Source organism: Microtus oregoni, unplaced genomic scaffold (genome assembly GCF_018167655.1).
Source record: "Microtus oregoni isolate MIOR12 unplaced genomic scaffold, Mior012 000036F_ref0000092, whole genome shotgun sequence".
Lineage (NCBI taxonomy): Eukaryota > Metazoa > Chordata > Mammalia > Rodentia > Cricetidae > Microtus > Microtus oregoni.
In genome coordinates this window covers 5,177,991-5,199,048 of record NW_024543095.1, presented here as the reverse complement: position 1 = coordinate 5,199,048, position 21,058 = coordinate 5,177,991, and the positions used below count along the sequence as shown (strand labels likewise).

The 21,058-nt window shown below is 36.9% G+C and overlaps 1 protein-coding gene across 4 annotated transcripts in view; it reads left to right on the top strand.

Annotated features, from left to right (window-relative positions):
* The window catches only part of Memo1 (mediator of cell motility 1), an 86,145-nt gene that overhangs the window by 39,965 nt on the left and 25,122 nt on the right, over window positions 1-21,058 (top strand). For all 4 annotated transcript variants that reach the window (XM_041631070.1, XM_041631067.1, XM_041631069.1 and 1 more), the window contains 4 exons: window positions 1,231-1,312; window positions 5,216-5,284; window positions 12,355-12,467; window positions 14,916-15,027. In XM_041631070.1, coding sequence (XP_041487004.1) covers window positions 1,231-1,312; window positions 5,216-5,284; window positions 12,355-12,467; window positions 14,916-15,027 — 376 coding nt within the window. The remainder of the gene's footprint in view (window positions 1-1,230; window positions 1,313-5,215; window positions 5,285-12,354; window positions 12,468-14,915; window positions 15,028-21,058) is intronic.

Sequence of the window (21,058 nt, the reverse complement as noted above, 5' to 3'; positions counted from 1 at the left end):
ACAAAACACACCTTGAAGAAAATGAATCTATTTAATAAGAAAAAAAACACAAAATAAATAGTGGGAGGGAAATAAGGATATCCATTCATAGTTGCTGAAGAATGGCACAGAGAAATGGGATATAGTAGAAGAAAAAATTAATCAGTGGTATGCTTAGATTTTAGTGGTGAGAGTCAAGTCCAAAAAGGACAAGGTTGATGCAGGAGATTTGAAACAATTGTGAGAACAGAATTTTTGAGTAAGATAATCATAATGGAACTCGGTGTGTATGGCTTTTAGTAGGAGTGAGGGCAGTTTGTTGAAAAAGGAGAGAATGTTCCTGTCTCTACCTCCAGCTTGCAGCAGGAGCACATTCCACCTCTGCTTGCTTATGCGCTCTCTGTCTCTGTCTCTCTTTCTTTTTGCTTGTTTTTGTTTTTCAAGACAGGGTTTCTCTAGGTAGCTAAGGTTTCTCCTGGTACTCACTTTGTAGACCATGCTGACCTCAAACTCACAGAGATACTGTGTTAAGTGAAGTTTAAAAACTTTGTTTTGACTGATACATTCATATTAAATTATTTATATTTCCATATAAAAGGACATGATTATAGCGATGGACTGCTTCGCTTTGGACAAGACAAGAAGTGAAGAAAGAGAGGATGAAGGACATGAAATAAATCTTGATCTGTTGAAGTCAGTGGATTCCTAGAGTAGTAAACTGGAAAGAGTAAAGAGAGTGAGCTGTTGGAAATAGAACTTTTTGACGTGAAGGAGTTATTAGTTATTTATTGATAGGGGAGTAAGAGGGTGGAATGGATGGGGTGGATCATTGAGTGTGTGAGTTTTCAATTACATAGATATCATTTCAGCGATCAAGTGAAGTTAGGGTTTGTGCTGTGAAAAAACAAGTTTGCTTAATTACTTTTTTCATTTACTTAAGAGTATACTACTCCCTGTTGCATTTTGTTTAAATATCACCTCAAATTGTAAATTATTGATCTGTATGAAGATGCTTCTAAGAAGTAAATGGATAAAAACAAAATTTTACTTTGTCAATATACAGCCCTATCATATTGTTTGGTAGCAAACCTACGACTTATTAAACTGAAACTTTAAACATTCAGACTGATGATTCTATTGTCTAGTAAGTTATTTTAGTACTGTGGAGGTTCAGTGAGGACACTGCAACATGTGTGGTTGTCTGTAATACATTGCTTCGCTGACTCTTTTTTTCCACTTGTCTTTTCATAGGACCTCAGCTAAATGCCCAGTTAGAAGGTTGGCTTTCACAAGTTCAGTCTACAAAAAGACCTGCTAGAGCCATTATTGCACCGTAAGTTTTAGAGTTCTCCTTTAGCATTTTTATTATTGATAAAAATGAGTGTATATTGAACTAAAAGTTAAAAACCAAATATTGAACTGGAGAGATGGATCCATGTTGCTTTCTTTTCTTGGAGAGGTCTATTTGGTTCTCAGCACCTGAGTTGGGCAGCTTAAGTTTGCCTCTGACTTCAATTCCATGGGATCCAACACCCTTTCATGGGCTTTGTGAGTATCTGTACACATTCAAGTAGGCACATATACATATAAAATAAAATGAGCAAATACATCTTTACAAAAAAAATTGGGAACGATTGAGGTAGACATTTAACTTTTGGCCTCCACATGCGCTTGGACATATGTGTGCTCCCCCTCCCCCCCAATAACCTAGATTAATGTGTGGATGATGTAGATAAGCATTTTAAATGCCAAATACTTTGTGAGATACAACATTGATGATGTCAGACTCTATCACTTAAAAAGCTGTAGTGTGCAAGTTTATTAATCTCCTGATCTTCACTTTATACAATGCTAATTAATACCTCCTTATACACATTTTTTTATTTCTTTCACTTTTAAAGAATGTGTTACTGAAATCAAACCCATGTTCTCAGAGGTCAGAAGAGGTGTGGGACTCCCCATAGCCAACATATGGGTGCTGCAAACCAGAGTCCAATCCTTTGGAAGAACAACAAACTCTGTTAACCACCAAACCACATTTCTAGCCCCCAGGGTAGTTTTTTTTAGTATGGGAAAACTATTATCTGATCATCAAAATTGGTAAAATTGTTCATAACAACTGAACTTCATGCCTATGTCTTCATTGTTCCTCTTACTTTCAAGTTTGAAGTTGACAAATGCTTCAGTTTTGGATGGGATGCAGAGTGATGTTACAGTTTTGAATGCAACATGAGCTGACCAAGCCAGTCAGTACACTTGAAACATTTGACATCTGTAGTGGTAATATTTGATATCTAGCCTCAAGTGAAATTGAAACACAAAGTATTCAACTGTTGCTATTCATCAAAATTCTTTGGCTGAGGCATCAGTACCCTTGGTAACCTTGTTACTATTTCCCCATAACTATGATTCTACAATCTGTGAGTTCTGTGGATTTAGAAGAATCCATGTTTTTGGTGGGATGGTATCCTAATTGGTTTTTTTCTGTTGCTATGATAAAACTAAAAAACAAAAACTAAAAACTAAAAACAATTTGGGGAGGAAAAGGTTTATTTTGTTTTGCATTTTTAGATCAAAATTCATTACTGAGCTAACTAAGTCAGGGCAGGAACTCAAGGCAGGGGCAGAAGTGTAAAGATCATGAATGCTTACCTGTTTGCATTCTTAGACAACCTGGGGGACCCTCTCATGCCAGACATTAACAAATAACTACCTCTCGGACATACCTACCAGATGATTTGATGGGGTTGGTCTTCTCCTGCCTGTTTGAGACAGAGTCTCTTTTTTGCTGCTGCTTACACTTGAGCTCCTGGGGATTCTCCTGTATCCACCTCCAAGCCTGCTTGAGGACTACCGGAATTTGGTATGCCTCTGGGTCTGTATTTGCACAGATTCAGGGATTGGGATTCAAGTCCTTAAAGTTTGACACATGAGCTTTACCCACCGAGCCATCTCCCTGGTCCTTGTGACTTCTTTCTTTTAAGTAAAATATATATGTGTATTCTGTTTTCTTTATAGATTCATCTATTGACTGACACTTAGGTTGATTCTGTAGCTTCATTTGGTTTTGTCAGTAGTGAAAATGGACTTGAAGACATGTCTTATAATATATGGTTTCACATCTTATGTAAATCACCAGATGTGGTACTATTGGATTTGTTCCAGTCTTCTTGTTTGTTTTGGTTTGAGGCAGGATCTTACTGTGTAGTCCTGGATACCCTGGGACTCAATCTGCTTGCCTCTGCTTTTGTAGTGCTTGGATCCACAGCATGTGTCATCACACCCAGTCCACCATTCTCTATTATTGCAGTCATAGTTGGCTTATAGGAGCTCAGCAAATAATATCGTATAATATATAAACAATAGACTATGGAATTTATGATAAAGTATTACATATTTTTATCATTATTCATAAATGTTAGGAATATTTCCTAACTGAGCCTCTCTAATGGTGCAAAGAACTCCAATCAAGCCAGATTAGACCAAGTCAAAAATGCCCACATTTAATGAATGTGGAGAAGAGACTGAGACAGAGGGAGAGCACAAGAGTTCCTTTTTCCAGGTAGACTTAAGTACCCTGTGGGTGTGGTCCTGACCCATCCTGGGGAGGGGTCAGCGCTTGGCAGGCTGAGAGTTGGAGTCCAAGTGCTTGGCAATTCCCAGGCCAGGGGCTGGGGTGACACTTCCAACTCGATATTACAATAACAATAAATTGTGTGTGTGTTTGTGTGTGCGTGTATAATTAGATTCATTTTATGTGCATTGGTGTGAAGGTGTCAGATCCCCTGGAACTGGAATTACAGACAGTTGTGAGCTGCCATGTGGGTGCTGGGAATTGAACCCAGGTCCTTCGGAAGAACAGTCAATGCTCTTAACCACTGAGTCATCTCTCCAGCTCCTGTATTTACATTTTATCTCAGTAACATTGTGTAAAAGCTTATGTGCATATGAATGTACAGTTTTCATTTCCTTCAGAGTCAGTTGTTAAAATATTTACCCTATGGGCAGTATACTATCTACAGTGATGTACCTGAAAGTGACTGGTGTTGGCTCAGGGCACCCCAAGACCAAGTTCTCAGCACAAAGGAGTTTTATTTGCCCCAGAAGAACAAAGGACAGGGAATAAGAGACAAAGGCGCGTGACAGAGGAAAAGGGAAAAAGGGAAGGGAATAAGGACAAAGGAGAAGGGGTATTTGATGGTGAGGGAGTGGAATGGGGAAACAAAGGCCTGCCTCTGGATAGAGAGGCAAATGCTGGTTTATAAAGGTACAAGGGAGAACCTGGTGTTAAGATGAAGTGTTCAGTTTTAATTGGGCATGTTCATTAAGGTGACCCAAAGGGCTTTTGATTGCTGAACTTTAGTACTTTGATAGCTGGACCTTGGTAGTCAGCCTCAGGAAGAGGAAATGGCCAAATAAGGGAATAGACCTTGGTGGCTAGCTTTAGGAATGTAACCAATGTAACAGTTTTTTTGTTTTGTTTTGTTTTGTTTTGTTTTGTTTTTCCCTGAAGGCAGAGGGAACAGGGAGAAGGGTAAGACCTGCCAGAGCTATGTTCACCAAGTTTCTTGCCCTTTAGACAGTGGTACAGAATACACTGTCTAAAAGAAGTGTCTAGACTCATGTAGCAGGAATGATTCAAGAGAGATGATCAGAGAACAAAACTGTTCTGTAGGTGATAAGAGAATTGACTGAATGTGAAGCTGGAGGGTGAAAAGAGAAAAGGAAGAGAAAACGAGAGGTATAATACAAGAAGCCAACTCAGTTTCTTTACTGCTAAAGGCAGAGATATTTATTTGCTTTGGCGCTGTCTGCTAATTCACTACAGAGGAATATCAAAAATTAGCAATTTAAAGTAAGCCTTGAATATCTCCAGATGTTATTGTCCTTCCCACCCGAAATCAAACTATCTCTTGGTCATCCTTTATTCCACCTCAAATTGGTGCTGGGGATTAAACTCAAGACTTTAAACATGTTAAGCAGGTGCTCGATCACTGAATTGCATAACTGACACCTAAAAATATTTTTCGAGGTTTGTAATTGGAATATAGTATGAAACAATTATGTTTTCTATTACCTTCTAGAAGTTGCAACATTAATTATATTACTTTTTAATTTATATGCTCAATTCTGTTATATATATCATAGTTTTTATATTTCTTACTGTAAGATTTCTTTTCTTTGGACTACCTTGATTGTGAACATGGAGATTCAATCAAAATTGTTTTGTTTGTAGCCATGCAGGATACACGTACTGCGGCTCCTGTGCTGCCCATGCTTACAAACAAGTGGATCCATCCGTTACGTAAGTTCATTAGGAGTAGCCTGGGAGTGTCGTAATGGCAAGAGTTCCTTCTGCTTGGGCTTTCCAGGAATCTGTCATTCCTTGTGTTGGTTAAGACATACCTTAATACTTTTTCTTTGAGAATTTACTTTTTACCTTGACTTTAGTTCTGAAACTACTACAAAGTTAAAATATTTTGAGTTTTAGTTTTCATTTAAAAACCTAGATGTGAAAATTTTAAAGAAAAATGACATTTCCTTTGTAATTACTAAAAGCAAAAGTTTTACAGCAGTAAAGAGAAATTAAATTGAAAGATTCTAGTTATTTTTTATTTCACCTTGGTCTGAAAGTCAGCTATAATCAAGGTTATTTTAAGTAATAGTTCTAAACTTTTCTCAGTTTGGTAGAATTTTTACTGATGATGCTAGAGGTATGCGTTAGTATTAGGTTGGTTTAGGAATATGTAAATAAGTATAACTGTGCTGGGGGAGGTAAAAAGTGGGCCTTAAGCAGACTGATGGAAACTTTAGTTAAAGGAGGAAGGAAAAGGTAAGGGAAAAAGCCAAGAGTAAAGGACAAAGAAGAGGAGGAGGTTAAAGTATTTAAACAGTTTAATTGATATTAGATGGCATGTTAGTATTTTAGAAATCAATTAAATCATTTTAATATCAATAAATGCTGGATAATAAACATATAACTGTTGACTTGAATTTTAAGTAAGTTCTAAACTATCTTTATGAGTCCTAAAATGCAGAAGGTTAAGTGTATTAAGATTGCAATAATAGCATTTTGTTTTAATATCCAGTATTGAATAGTGAATTAAATAATATGACAGCTTAATTAATGTAATATTTTATAGATAATGAAAATGAATATTGCCAGGCATGGTGATGCACACCTGTAATCCCAGAAGTGAGGAGGCTGAGCTAAGAGATAACAAGTTTGGGGACAGCTGGAGCTACACTGTGAGACCATTGTTAAATAAAATGAAATATGCTATGGGAGATTATAGTAATTTTAGAAGATACTACATCATAAACTAAAAGGAGGTTATAAATTTGTACTGAATTGAGGAGAAAGTATGTACTGTATTAAGTAAAATTTTTCATAAGAACATTTAAAAAAACAGTTATTTATGGATGATATATTGTATATGTTTGTTGAAATTTTTTATTCTTTGATAATTTTATACATGTATTTAAAGTTTTTTGATCATATTTACTCCCTATTTTGTATTTTTACCCCCATCCCACCAAGTCCCTTCTTTTTATGAGCTGATTCAAGTTTACCTGGGACTGCATGCATGAGCATGAGTGATCATATCACTAAGGATGACTCCTTCTTCCCCAGAAACCATTGGCTGCTTATGATACCACAGAACTCCTCAGGGCACTGCATTTATTTATTTATTTACTTATTTTATTATTTATTTATTTATTTATTTTCTTTTTGGTTTTTCAAGATAGGGTTTCTCTGTAGCTTTGGAGCCTGTCCTGAAACTTACTCTGTAGATCAGGCTGACCTCGAACTCACAGAGATCAGCCTGCCTCTGCCTCCAAGTGCTGGGATTAAATGTGTGCACTACCACTGCATGGCCCCTAAGTATTTTTTAAATATGAAGAATGGATAAATTGGGGAGTAATGGAGTGTGTGAATATGATCAAAATGTATGAAATTTCTAAAGAATTTATAAAATATTAATGATAATAATGGGCATGACTTTTTTTTATCATATTAGTCTTTTTCCTATTTTGATTTTTGTTTCTGTGTTTTGTTGGTATCTTTTTTCAAGAGAAAACAAAGTTGGGTAGGTAAAGAGGTCGGGGGAGGAAGGAGCATGGTTAGAGTATTTTTTATGAAAAAATCTTAATTAAAAAAGATCTTAATAAGCTAAAATTATAAGTAAACTCTTTAAAATAATATTTAATTTTAAAAGAATTATCAAATCATTTTCAGGGTGAAAAATAAAAAATTTCCAAGTACAGAAATAGTTGTGTGGGCTGGAGCAATGGCTCAGCAGTGAGAGCACTAGTTATTCTTCCAGAGGACCCAGGTTTACTTCCCACTTGACAGCTCACAACTTTCTGTAACTCCAGTCCCAAGGCTTTTGATGCCTTCTTCTACCTCCAAGGGCACCAAGCATGCAGGTTTTGAACATACATACATGTAGACAAAATAATCAAGTACATAAAAAATGTTTAAAAAATTAGAATAAAATTAAAGCTATTTATCAAACAATAAATCATTGGTTATTAGTGAAAATGACTTTTTGTGTGTGTGTAATGAGGCAAATCAAATCCAGGATCTTATACATGTTAACAAAACTCTCTACTATCCTTAATTCCCAAATACCATGAACTAAATGAAACATTAAATGTGAAACAAGAACATTTCCCCCTATCATAGTGAAAGATAGTGGGAAAGGAGACATTGCTTTTACATTTCTTTACAGGGTCTCAAATGTTGTTACAAATGTACGGTTCACACTATGATAATTGATATGATAGACCTTAAAAGGGTTATTTGATTTCAAGCATGGGAAAGCATTCTTCACTGAGTAATTGGTGTTTAAGTTAAACCAACCAATCAAAGGGAATGACAATGTATAGTTGTTAGTTCATCTAGGACCTGTAAGACCACTGTATTCATAGATGTTAACAGTCAAGGGGAGGTAAAAGGAGTACAAGAAGTTGCTAGTTTATTTGAGCCTTTTAAACTCATTTTAGGAATAGGAAGTGGGTACTACGTTGGGTCGTGTTTGTTGCACAGTCTTGAAGACTCGAGTTCTGATCCCCAGAACTCCTGTAAAATCTTGTGGGGTGGTGTGCCTCTGAAACGTAGTGCAGGGAATTGGGAGGGTGGATGGGGCAGAGACAGGAAGACCTTTGGACTTGCTGGTTAGATAGTTCACCTGAAACTAGAGCTTGTTCTTTCAACTAGAGACCTGGTCTCAAAAAATAATGAGGTGGAGAGCTACTGTGGAAGATATACCTGGTGTCAAACTCTGGCTTCAACATGTCCCCTCATTCTGCATCTATGCCTCTCACATCCTGCCCAAAGCCATACACATATACTAGGGGATTAACCCCCCCCCCCCCCCCCCCCCGGCCAAATCCCACTTATTTTAAGGGGTTTACTTGATTTCATAACCATGAAAAGCCAGGAAGGTTTTTTTTTTGTTTGTTTGTTTTTTATTTTTCAAGACAGGAATTCTCTGTGTATCTCTTACTGTCCTGTAGCTAGCCTCAAACTCAGATTTCTGCTTTTCTCTGCTTTCCAAGTGCTGGGATTAAAGGAGTACACCACCACAGCCTGGCTCAGGAAGGATTTAAGGGCAAGGATGAAGTGGTGCACACCTCTAATTCCAGTATTTGGGAGGCAGAGGCAGGCACATCTCTGTGAGTTCCAGGACAGCCAGGGCTGTTACACAGAGAGACCCTGTCTGAAAAATCAGACAAACAAAAAGACAAGTGGCAGTGAAATGATCAGATTTGAGTTTCCAAAGATTACTTTGGGCATTTCATTAAATTATTTTTCATATTGACAGTTGTAAAGTCTTTCCTGGCTGCTAACAAAACTAGCTAAAATCTGAAATTCAACCGGCAATTAGGCAGAAACTTGAATTTATAGTTTTCAAAGAGCTTTGCAGGTCAAAGAGTAAAAGCTCATGACAGTTTTAGTCTTCCATTAAAAAATTTGTCCTCCCTGTGAAACATCTTTAAAAATTTACTTATGTTCTATTAGTTGGAATAGGTAGTTGAAAACTATGAGGACAGGTGCTCATAGACCATATTTATTATAGTAATTTTGAAAAGGTGAGTTCTCAGGAGCTGTAGTGTGTGGACTGTTTCTAGGAAAATGACACCCTGCCATCTCTCTGATATTTAGTATTAAAGGTTTCTTCTTCCAATCTAGTCACAGCTAGAATACCAGTACTGATTTTTTTTTTTTAAAGACTAAACACTTTGCAGTTAATTAAAGGGAAGGGGCATAGGTTTGCTGACTTGCCTTCCTTCCAGCCATTGTAGCTGCTGTACTGTTTGTGGAGGAGGAAATACATGAACTTCAGTGTGCCTTGTTAATTTTCTTTTGTTAGCACTTTAGCTAACACAGAGGCCTTTGTTGAGGTCACTGTTGTCTTAATGTGCCCCTTTTAACTGTTTCAGTAATGTCTACCCTTCTGTATTTCGTGTATGCCAGTTTTAAGAATTTTGTATTGATAGCACAGTTTTTTCTTGTTTCTCTAAATCAGTTCTGGAACTGTACTAGACTGATTGTGGGTGAGTTTTTACCATACTGGAAAGAATTTATTAGGAAAATATCTGGCTAATTTCCATTGGTGGGGGCTCTTCTGTATAGACTGGCTTGACAAAAGGTAGGCAAAGAAAGCACCCAGGCCTCTCAGTTGAAGGCCGTTAGGCTCCCAGAAGACCATTTCTGGAGCAATGCACAGTGTTACAGATTAATTTTTTTGTGTAGCCCTGTTAGTCCTGGAACTCAGGGTATAGACCAGGGTGGCCTGGAATTCACAGAGATCCGCTTGCCTTACCTCCTGAATGCTGGAATTAAAGCTGTGTGCCACCAGTATAAAGTATAAATAAAACTATCATTTATACGATGTACCTTAGAATTTTCCAAAAGCCTTTTTCTCATAGAAATTGATTCCTTAATGAGAACCACACCCCTTCGTGTTGAGTTTTTCCTTTCCCTCCCTGCTCTATCCTTGCTTCTTCTTCCTTTTCTTTTGTAAGTGAGGTTTTAACTGAGTTGCTTTGGCTAGCTTTATGCTCCTGAGCTCAACTGAGTGCCCTGCTCTAATCTGCTGAGTATGTAGACTATGGACTTGTACCACTGTCCCTGGTCAAATGTTGTTGATTTTGAGTTCATGTAATCCCTGGCATTAATCAAGTGACCTAAACATTCCCAGGTTATCATTTTATACATATTTCACATTAGACATTAATAAAAATTTATTAATATTTGTATACTACTGATAGAACAGAATGGTATCGCTTGGTTTAGTTCATTTAATAATCTGAATTTGACCCTTCTCTCTGATGATCCATGTGATAAATATGGATTACAATGCTGAAGAGATGGAGAAGGGGCTGGAGAGATGGCTTAGCAGCTGAGAACACTGACTGCTTTTCCAGAGGTCCTGAGATCAGTTTCCATCCTCAAAAGATATCTACAACCATTTTTATAGTGGGATCCTGTGCCTTCTTCTGGTGTGCAGGCATAAATAAAATCTTCTTAAAAAGATGGAGAAGAGAGAGGGTAGAAGAAGAGTTTCTTACTCACTCTTTGGCCTTAGGATAAAATAGTTTTCTGTGTGATTTCTTCAAATTTGAGGCTCCTGAGAATAACAATCCAAAACTTCCTTATCTCCTCCTTCCTTCTCCAACTTTAAGTGATGCATCTTAAAAAAAAACAATTAATTTTCTTATCTTAGTAATAGATTTTGGTTGGTTCATTGGTCTGTCCATCCATCCATCCATCCATCCATCCATCCATCCATCCATATCCATGGTCATCGTCTCAATGTGCAAGCCAGGCCTGCTTTTGCTTTGCCTCCTGTGTGCTAGGATTAAAGATGTGTCTACTTTACTTGGCATTGTTTTTCTTTTAGAGATAGGATCTAATTTTTGTAGACCACTCTGGCTTTGAATTCCTAATCATCCTAGACCCTTAAGTGTTGGAATGTAGGTGAATGCCATCACACTTGGTACAGTAATAGACTTTTGTCAGAGCATATTGCTACAGCACACAGTCCTTGTCCTCCAAACATCTGACAGTGAAAGAATTAGGTCATTTTTTTTCTAGATACATAAGCCCATTACCCATTTTCTTCTTTCTCACAGTTTTGCAATTTTTGGATCTGTAACTTATTTATGTTTGTATATGGTATGATAAGATTGGTTTATTTGAATTTTAGAAAACAGAATATTAATATTTTCAAAATTTATATTGTGGGACAAATTTGGATGTTTGATATGAAATAATAGTAAGCTAATTTTAATTTTGTTGCTGTGACAAAAGGATTGTAAAGATTGTAGCTACTATGTAGCCCAGTTATTGTTTTTGGATAGTCTACAGTACAAATCATACATTAAAAAGTTGCTTTTTTGATGATGACTTATATTTGAATGAGAATAGAGAAAGTTGATTACATAGAATTCAACTAGATGTCCTATTTCTTAGCTACCATAAAATAATGTCAAAATAGCTTTATTAGAATGCTTCTTTATAATGCTGTTTGAAATAGATATTTAGCAATTTATATCAATATTTTGTTCTATAAAAAATTTAGAATTTTAAATTTTCATAGCTGTGAAATATTCATGCTAACAGTATGCTTTGAAATGTGTCTAGTTATATATGTAGAAATGATTTTATGTATAGCATGTTATAAAAATTTATAGCTGGTATTTCCATTTATTGGATATAAATTCAGTTGAAAACTAAGGAGTAAACCATCAAATCAACTCTGACATGGAATTCCAAGGACTGTGTGCTCAGCTTGCAGAAGTCTTATTTCCTCACAGTTCTGGAAGCTAAAGTCTGGCGTCACGGTGCCTGGGAGGGTAGAGGTTCTTGCTTTGAGGCTGCCAGGCCCCCTACTGCATGACTATTAGGCATGTTCTTGGAGTCATATGTTGTGATCATGTCCCATGTGTCCCTCCACCCCTGACCCCAGGATCTTGTTATATATAATCCAGCCTGGCTAGAACCCACCCATGTAGCCCAGGTTGGCTTCAAACTTGCAGCAGTCCTTGCCTCAAGACTCCCAAATTCTGAGATTATATGGGATACCACTCCTGGCCCTGAGTCTTTTTTATATAAGTCCATCAGTCACATTGATAAGAGCCTCATTTCAACTTCATTGCTCTTGAAAAATTTATCTTCAAATTGGTAGTCAGATATGGGAAGTTGGATCTTCACTATATGAATTTTGGTGAGAACATAGTTTAGCTCTTATGTTCACAGAATGTAGTAAATGCAGGTAGTCAGCATGGAAAAACAAGTACAGTTACTTAATAAGATTTGTCTAGAAGTACATTTGTTCTGTGTTTCTGTTGTGTATCTCCCAGCCGGAGAATTTTCATCCTTGGGCCCTCCCACCATGTGCCCCTGTCTCGATGTGCACTCTCCAGTGTGGATATATATAGGACTCCTCTGTATGATCTTCGTATTGACCAAAAGAGTAAGTATATAGAAACCATGTAGTTTTCAAAAAGCTGAAACTCATTTAATCAGGATCACAGTTTAATTAAAACATTTAGAGATACAAATATTAAATACTATTTAATTAAATATTTTGTTGTAACTAATCTGTATAAATCAGACATACAAAAGTAGACTTTTCCTCATAACAAAAATCTGTTGTAGGCACTTGGCTCCATAACATAGTGGTTACATTTATGTTTAGAGAAATACTTTTTTTGTGTTGCACCATGACACAAGAAATTAGAATACATGACAACATGATGAAAGACTCAGCAAGTTGACTCTGTTTTTATGTGTGTCACTTTTTTCACTTTAAATTATGGTGATAATACTTTCATTTCCTCTCATTTTTTTGTTTTGGGAACATTATTCTATAGGTTTTGAGGCTCTGAACGGTGGTATAGAAATTTTAAATATTTTGTTTTAACATGTATTATTTATTTTTTGTGCATATGCATGTATACATACATATGTGCTTGTATTTCTGTGGGCGTGTGTGTATGTTGGTGTGTAAAGGTGAATTTATGTGCTTTGTGGAAGCCTGAGGCTAATGCTGGGAGTCTTCTTGATCACTCCAGCTGATATACTTAGGCAGTGTTTCTTGCTGAATTCAGAACTTGGTATTTTGGCTTACCTGGCTTGCCATATATATGTCTGTCTGTCTGTCTGTCTGTCTGTCTGTCTATCTATCTATCTATCTATCTGGGATTCCTTTCTTCCTCTGTGAGAGATTGTAGATGGAATTCTACACCTGCCCAGCTTTTTACATGGATTCTCAGGTCCAAACTCCAGTCGTAAGGCTCATGTGGCAAGCATTGTACTGCTAAGACATCTGTCTAGCTCCTATGTCTGTTACATTGATTTTCCTTCTAGGGTTTTAGAGGTTATATTTTGTGTTTGTGTATGTCTGCGCACGTGTGTGTGTGTGTCTTCTCCTGTGAGTGAGTGCACGCACATTTGTGTTTGTATGCTGTATGTTTCTTTGAGACCATGTCTGTCATTGGCCTAGACCTCACCTAGTAGACTAGGCTGGCTGACCCAGGAGCCCCAGGGATTTGACTGTCTTCACTTCCCCTGGGATCTTAAGCGTGCATCACCATGTTAGACATTTTGTCTGGATTCTAGGATTCTTATTCAGGTTCTCATGCCGTCTTGAAAAGCTTTTTTTCCACTGAGCTGTCATCATGCTAGTCCCCAGTGTCATATTTTTGTTTAGTTGTTTCTTTTACACTATATGTAATGTAAAAGGTTATAAAACAGTATACAGAGAACAGTAAATATTAATATATTCCTTACCCATGGTTTACACTGGATTTTCCCTCCTGACTCTGTATAATAACCACCTTTCATGAACTTGGGCTCAATAAATTAATATTTTAAATATGTAAGAGATGCTATTGTTTTGTTAAAGTTTGCAGTAATTTACATTAAATAAAAGGTATCATCTGAAAAAGATATGTTTAACTCTTTTAGGCCTTATTTGGGCCTTGATTTTTATAATTTAAGGTTGACTCATAGAATATTAGCAGTTTGTTATTTGAATAGATATTATTAATCAAACTAAATTATTCCCTTCCTGATTGAGATGACTTAAGGGACACACTTTCCTTTTTTGTTATTTTTCATATTTTTAGATTTGTTTATTTTTTTAATGGGCAGGAGTGTTTTGCTCTCATACATGCCCATGCACCATGGGCCTGCCTAGTACCTGAGGAGGTCAGAAGAGGACTTTGGATTCTCCCTGAAACTGGAGCTGTAGATGGTTGTGAGCCACTGTGTGGGTGCTAGGAATTGAATCTGAAGCTAATGCTGGGAGTCTTCCTTGATCAATCCAGCTGATAGACTGATGTTGAAGTATAGGTCATCAGAAATATCTGGATAGCTAGATCATTTTAAGTTGGCATAGTACTGTGGTAGATTTATGATTTCTGCCATAAGTTAAAGTTTGAATTTTGGGAAAAATAGTATTAAAAGTGAGAACTTTATGTTGTTCATGTGGTAGATACATGAAGTGAAATAAAAAGCTATAGAATTTATTACAAAAACAAAACAAACCTAAAAAATGATATTATTAATCTTATGTAAATAGATGGTGATTTTTCTATTATAGTAGGAATTTTAATGAGCTGTTTTGGCTAGAACATTTAGATTAAAATCCAGAGAATGGTTTTAGAACTATACTCTATTTTAGAAATATTAAAAGGAACTAATGAAAATATACTGTGTTCTTTCCAAATGGTAAGTCTTTACATACATTATTTTATGTAATAAAATTAGTCATTGTGCCTTCATTTACAATAGAAAAAATAGAGTATGTGGTGCTTTTGTTTCTTGTCATAGCCTATAATTTTGTGTTACTGGGCGGGAGCTCATAAAATAATATATGCATTAATATTTGTTTTAATATATTTTGAAATCTCTTTAGTTTACGGAGAACTATGGAAGACAGGAATGTTTGAACGCATGTCTCTGCAGACAGATGAAGATGAACACAGTATTGAAATGCATTTGCCTTATACAGCTAAAGCCATGGAAAGGTATATTGATTAATAGAAGGACTCCCAGAGAAGTCATAGATCTTAATGTCTTTGGAATTATTTTAGCCTGGGATAATTTGTCAGAGTAAGGAGATTAAAAATTTCTCATTTAAAATGAAATAAAATTGGAGGTTTCAATGTCTTTATAAGTTGATTTTTAACTAGATGTCTATTAAGGTTGAACATATGAATTGATCTGAATTTTTTTTTTTTTTGGTAATGTGAAAATTAAAACAACAACCCATCTGTGTGTTTGGGTTGATGTATCTTGGTTTGCATGGTAGCAAATAGACATTTCAATATCTTAGGATAATCATTATTTTGTAGTACAGTACAGTAATTGTAAAACTTTAAATTTGGAAATATCTTTAAAAGTCACTCTTCAGAATATTGTAAAGGTACATAAGACTCTTACCCTTACCTGAGCATGATGGTGATAATGATGTAGTGCCTGTTAAGGTCTTCCTGTGATCAGGTGCTCCTGGATGCGAAGTGAATTCTCTACAAGATGCTTCAGTGCCCACTTTTTGCCCAATACATAATTGTTGATTTGTTTGGTAAAATAAAGCATAAACTGTCTCTCGAATTTTCTTTTTTCAGTGCCACATTTGTTTGCTTTTAATTGTTTAGCTGGGTCATTTGGGCTTCTTTACTTTTCCTTAAGAAATGGGCTTTCAGGCTTGGCATAGTGCAAGCCTGTAGTACTAGCATTTGTAAGGCTTGAGGCAGGAGGATCATTGTTTGAGGCCAATGTGGACAATAGACTGAGACCCTGCTACCCACTAAAAGAAAAAAAAAAGTTAAAAACAGTTCCAAGCCAGAAAATGGGAAAAGAACAAAAACTGGAAAAAAAAGTGTGTGTGTGTGTATGTGTGTGTGTGTGTGTGTGTGTGTGTATTTGTGTGTGTGTGTGTGTGTGTATTCTGTTTTGTACCTCAGTTTCCATTTGGTTCACAGTGTATTAGTTTGAAAGCCAGAGGCCTCACTCAGTGTTTGAGTTCAGACTGACCAAGTATTTTATAGGTTTTTTGTATATCAAATAAGAGCTGATTCTGTTAAGAAAAAATGCCACCTGAGATTTGTTTTGAGACTGACCTTTTCTCTTCTTTGGACCTAAGTTATGGTTGACAGGGAAGCGCTTTAGCTTGAAAGGCTGTGCAAGCTTGCGTTCTTAAGTTCTTAAGAAGGGAGCTTAGTTAGAGAGGCACTTCGTGTGGTGGGCATGAGCCCTACTCTATTCCCCCCTCCCCACGCTGGCTGTTTGCTCTCTCTACCTTTCCTTTATCTTTATTCTTTCCTTTTCTTCTTTCCTCTCTTCATTCCCTTTCATTCCATCTTACACTGTTCGTTCAGTTCCATGGTCATTTTTTTTCTTTCAGCTTCTCTTTACTCTGTGTGACAAAGGCCTCTGTGAGATGTTTAGGTATCTGTCTTACACTAAACTCATCCAGATAAGAATGTTGTTTTCTTCTGTGTCTGTTTTGCATAGTGAATCATGTCAGCATGTCGTCTTTCTGTTTTATTTGTTTACTTACTTATTTACTTATTTGTCTGTTTTTGAGTTGGGAGTTTGGTCAGAGGCTGTGGTGATGACTTGTCTGCTCAATTTTTTGCTGAGGCAGCATGGTATGGACTGGAGGCTGCAGAATGCCTTCCCGCCTTGGAGCTGTGATGCTGACTACCTTCTGAGGTTTCACAGTTCTCATCTTGCTCTTCATCTACTTCCACCTGCCTTTCATCTTACAGGCTTTATCTCTTCCTGTGAGATAGTCTTGCACTTTAGGTTGGCAGTTGAAGGTAGCAGTTGTGCAAAGCTTCCATGACTTCATAAATGTAGGTCTGGAACTGGCACAGCTTTACTTCCATCGTGTTCTACTGTTCAGAACAATTTATGAGTCTAAATTCAAGGGAGTAGAAATGTAGTCTCTACATGTGATGGGGGAAGGCCTTTGAACCTGGAGGTGGGAGTCATTTTGAATGGTCATATTTGCAGATGGTAAAGTTGAATAGCTCTTTGGATGATAAGTAATTCTGATTTTCTTCCATGATAGTTCTCTAGTAAATTCTCTGATTGGAGCAGCTAGTCTATAACATATCCCCTGTGCCCAGTATAAGCCCTGGCTCAAATAATTTCAGTTATTAGTTATGGGAAATAGATAGCTATTAATTGATTTAAAACTTTTACTTAAATATAGAATCAAATACTCTTTAAGAAATGATTTTCATATAATGAAGCATATCCATGGTAGTTTTCTTGCTCCATGTGATTACACAAGAATTACTAGTATCCAGTTGTTGTAACAGCACATGCCTCTGATCATTACATTTGGGAGGCTGAGGAGGGATGACCACAATGCTTGTGAGTTTTGTTGTTGTCTTTGTTGTGTGAGACAGGGTTACACTCTGTAGCGTAGGGTGGCTTGGAACTCACAGTGGTCCTCTTTCTTAGCCTCTTGCTGGGATTGTAGGTAAGAGCTACCACACCTGGTTTACTTTTTAAATCAGTCTTTTAAAGATTTATTTATTTTTACTTATGTGTTTAGGTGTTTTGCCTGCGTGTATGTCTGTGTAAGGGTGCCAGATCTCCTGGAACTGGAGTTACACACAGTTGTGAGCTGCCATGTGGGTGTTGGGAATTGAATCTATGTCCTCTGGAAGAGCAGGAGGCCAGTGCTCTTAACATCTGAGCCATCTCTCCAGCCCCTAAATCAGTTTTTTTTAAACATTTAACTTAATCCTCCCTCCCAGTTTTTATTATTACAAATACATGATTTTTTTAAAAAGGTGATTATCTAATGTTTTGTTTATAAATGTATTTAATTTTTCTGTTTTTATAATTCTGTTTCACACAGAGTCCGTCTGTCCATGTCCCCCCACCCCCATCCTCCACCCCCATCCCCCACCCCCACACAAACACGTGGTTTCTCTGTGTAGCCTTGATTGTCCTGGAACTTGCTCTGTAGACCACATTGGCCTTTGCTTCCTAAGTGCTGGGATTAAAGGCATGTATCGCCACCATCCGGCTTCTGTTATCTTAAATTTAAAAAATGATGGTTTATTAGAGCTTTTGTTTATTTTACATGTTTAGTGTGTGTGTTTCTATACATGTATTGTGCAGGCATTTGCATGTAGTGATGGAGGCTAGAGGCGGATGTCTTTCTTGATTTCTCTTTATCTTGCTTTTTGAGACAGGGTCTCTCATTGAACTCAGAATTCAATGCATGACTGAACAGGCTGGCCACTGAGCTCCAGGGATCTTTTCTTTGTCTCCCAAAAACAAGGGTCACAGATGCATATCACATGTCTAGCTTTTTACTTGGGTGCTGGGTATAAGACTCAGGTCTTTATGCTTTGCATCAAGTTGTTTACTGACCAGCCTGTCTTGGCAGCCCTCACCGGAGCCCTTTAAAACAGTGGGTGCCTGAGCTGCAGACTAATAGTACAGTACCTGCATAGATGTTCAAGACCCTGGACTCCACCTTACACTGCCTGGGAAAAAAATACTGTATAGAAGAAAACATAAAATGACTCATTATTGCGCAGCTTATTCCTCTGATACTTAAAAATAACAATACGTGATTTGAAATTTTAAATAGTATCTTGAAATATAAAATGAACAGTGATGTCTCTCTGGTCCCATTTAACCTATTTATCACGAGTGAACATTGTTAACAATACACTAACATGTGCATATAAGTTTTTATACATAGAATTTTTTGTTTCTTTCTTTCTTTCTTTCTTTCTTTCTTTCTTTCCTTTCCCTCTCTCTCTCTCTCTCTCTCTCTCTCTCTCTCTCTCTCTCTCTCTCTCTCTCATTTCTCTGTGTAGCTCTGGCTGTGCTAGGACTCACTTTGTGGACCAGACTAGCCATGAACTCAAGAGAACCGCCTGCCTCTGCCCCCTGAATGCTGGGGTTAAAGGCATGTGTGACTGACCAAGCCTCATCTTGTAGTTTAATGTCACTTAAATATATATGCACAACTGTTTATTTATTTAGGGTTTTTCAAGTCAGAGTTTCTCTGTGTATCCCTGACAGTCCTAGAACTCAGAGGTATGCCTGCCTCTACCTTCCAAATGCGAGGATTACAGGCGTGGGCCATCAACCTTGAAACCATCAATTTTTATTGATTATAAATCTACAATCTTTATAGTGCAATTCATAACAGATTTTATTATCAAACAATTAATTGATTTTGAGGATTTAGGATATATAAAAATTATACCTTAAAAAAGTAAACTTCAAATAATTATTAAATCATAATTCCTGTGGGGGGAATCTGTTGTTGTTGGTGTTTTGTTTGGAGTTTAAATTTGATCTTTTTTTTTATAATTACTACTTTTTTTGTTATTATGGTTTTTATACCTTAAAGTTTTTAATTTAAAAAATGTACACAAGTAATAAGAAAAGTAGGATTGAAAGGGTTTGATTAAAAAACATAGTATTTTGGGGATGGAGCATTCACTTATAGTTAAGAGCACTTGTTGCTCTTATGGAGAAACTCATATAGATTCAGCTCCCAGCACCTATATGGCTTTAAACAACTGTCTGTGACTCCAGTGTTTGGCGATCCAACATTCTTTTCTGGCTTACTCAGGTACTGCCTGTTCACGGTTCACAGACATTCATGCAGGCAAAACACCCATTATGAACATAAAATAAAAATAAATAAATCTTTTTAAAAAAACTCTAAAAATAAACAAGCATAAAAACTATTCATAGCTGGGCATGGGATAGTGTGTGTGCCTGAAATCCTAGTATTTAGGAAAACAAAGATGGGGAAACCTAATCTGCATGGCATAGCAAAACCTGTCTTTGAACTAAACCAAAACACAATCATCACCAACTAACTGTTCAGGTTCCTTAAAGCATATGCTACTTTTGTTATTGCCATTGTTTTGGACATGGACGACTTGGAGCGTGCTCTTAATGCTTTTTAATCTTCTTCTTTGATTTGCTCTTTCCAATTTTAAAGGTTCATCATGGCTAGGATTGATAACATTTTGGAGATTCTTTTTTTTTTAAAGATTTACTTATTATGTATACAGTGTTCTGCCTGCACACCAGAAGAGGGTACCAGATCTCATTTATAGATGGTTGTAAGCCACCATGTGGTTGCTGGGAATTGAACTCAGGACCTTTGGAGGAGCAGTCAGTGCTCTTAACCTCTGAGGCATCTCTCTAGCCTTGTTTTGGAGATTCTTATAAAACGCCCTCATTTTTGCATGGTCCATTTAAATAATGAAAGCTGTTATTTATTGTTATTATGTATAATGTTAAAACATGTCTTGTACAAGTCTGTGTGTCAGCGAATTGTTTTGTAAGTAGGATTTTATTAGCAACCAGCCACACCCGGGAACTCCTTTATGGTCTTTATCTTCTGTCCTTCTGTAGTAATATTGGATGATTTTGTTCTGGGTATCGTATGGCCCAGAAAACTTAAATGTTTTATGGGCCCTTTACAAAGATGTTCTCAGCAGGGTGGAGGTAGCCCACACCTTTAGCCCCAGCATTTGAGAGGTAGAGTCAGGCGAATCTCTGTGAGTTGGGGCCAACCTGGTCTATAGAATGAGTTTCAGGACAGCCAGGGCCACACAAAGAAACCCGGTCTCTTGAAAAATCAAATCAGTCCTACCCCCACCTGCCAACCCCACCTCTCCAAAAAAAAAGGAAAAAGGAAAAAAGATGTTCCCTGATCCCATAGACTAGATGAATTACGGTTTCGCTCTTAAAATCCTTGGTTCCAGTTTGACTGACTTTTGTGACTGTGTGAGGCAGAAGGTGTATATTTCTTTTGGTGGCAAAACCTCATTCATCTTTATTTAAATGAGTAGGTGAGAATCTTTTTATTTTTATTTTATTTTTTTTTAAATTCTGTTTCATCAGATTTGTTTGGTTAGTGTTTTCCATGAGATTTAGAACATTTTCAGCAACTATTCCTTTTTCTTTCCTCTGTTTGGGACTGGTGCTAGTTCGGTTGCTTCATACTGTCTTAAGTTCTCTAATTCTCTTTATATTTCTTCAGTAGTTTTT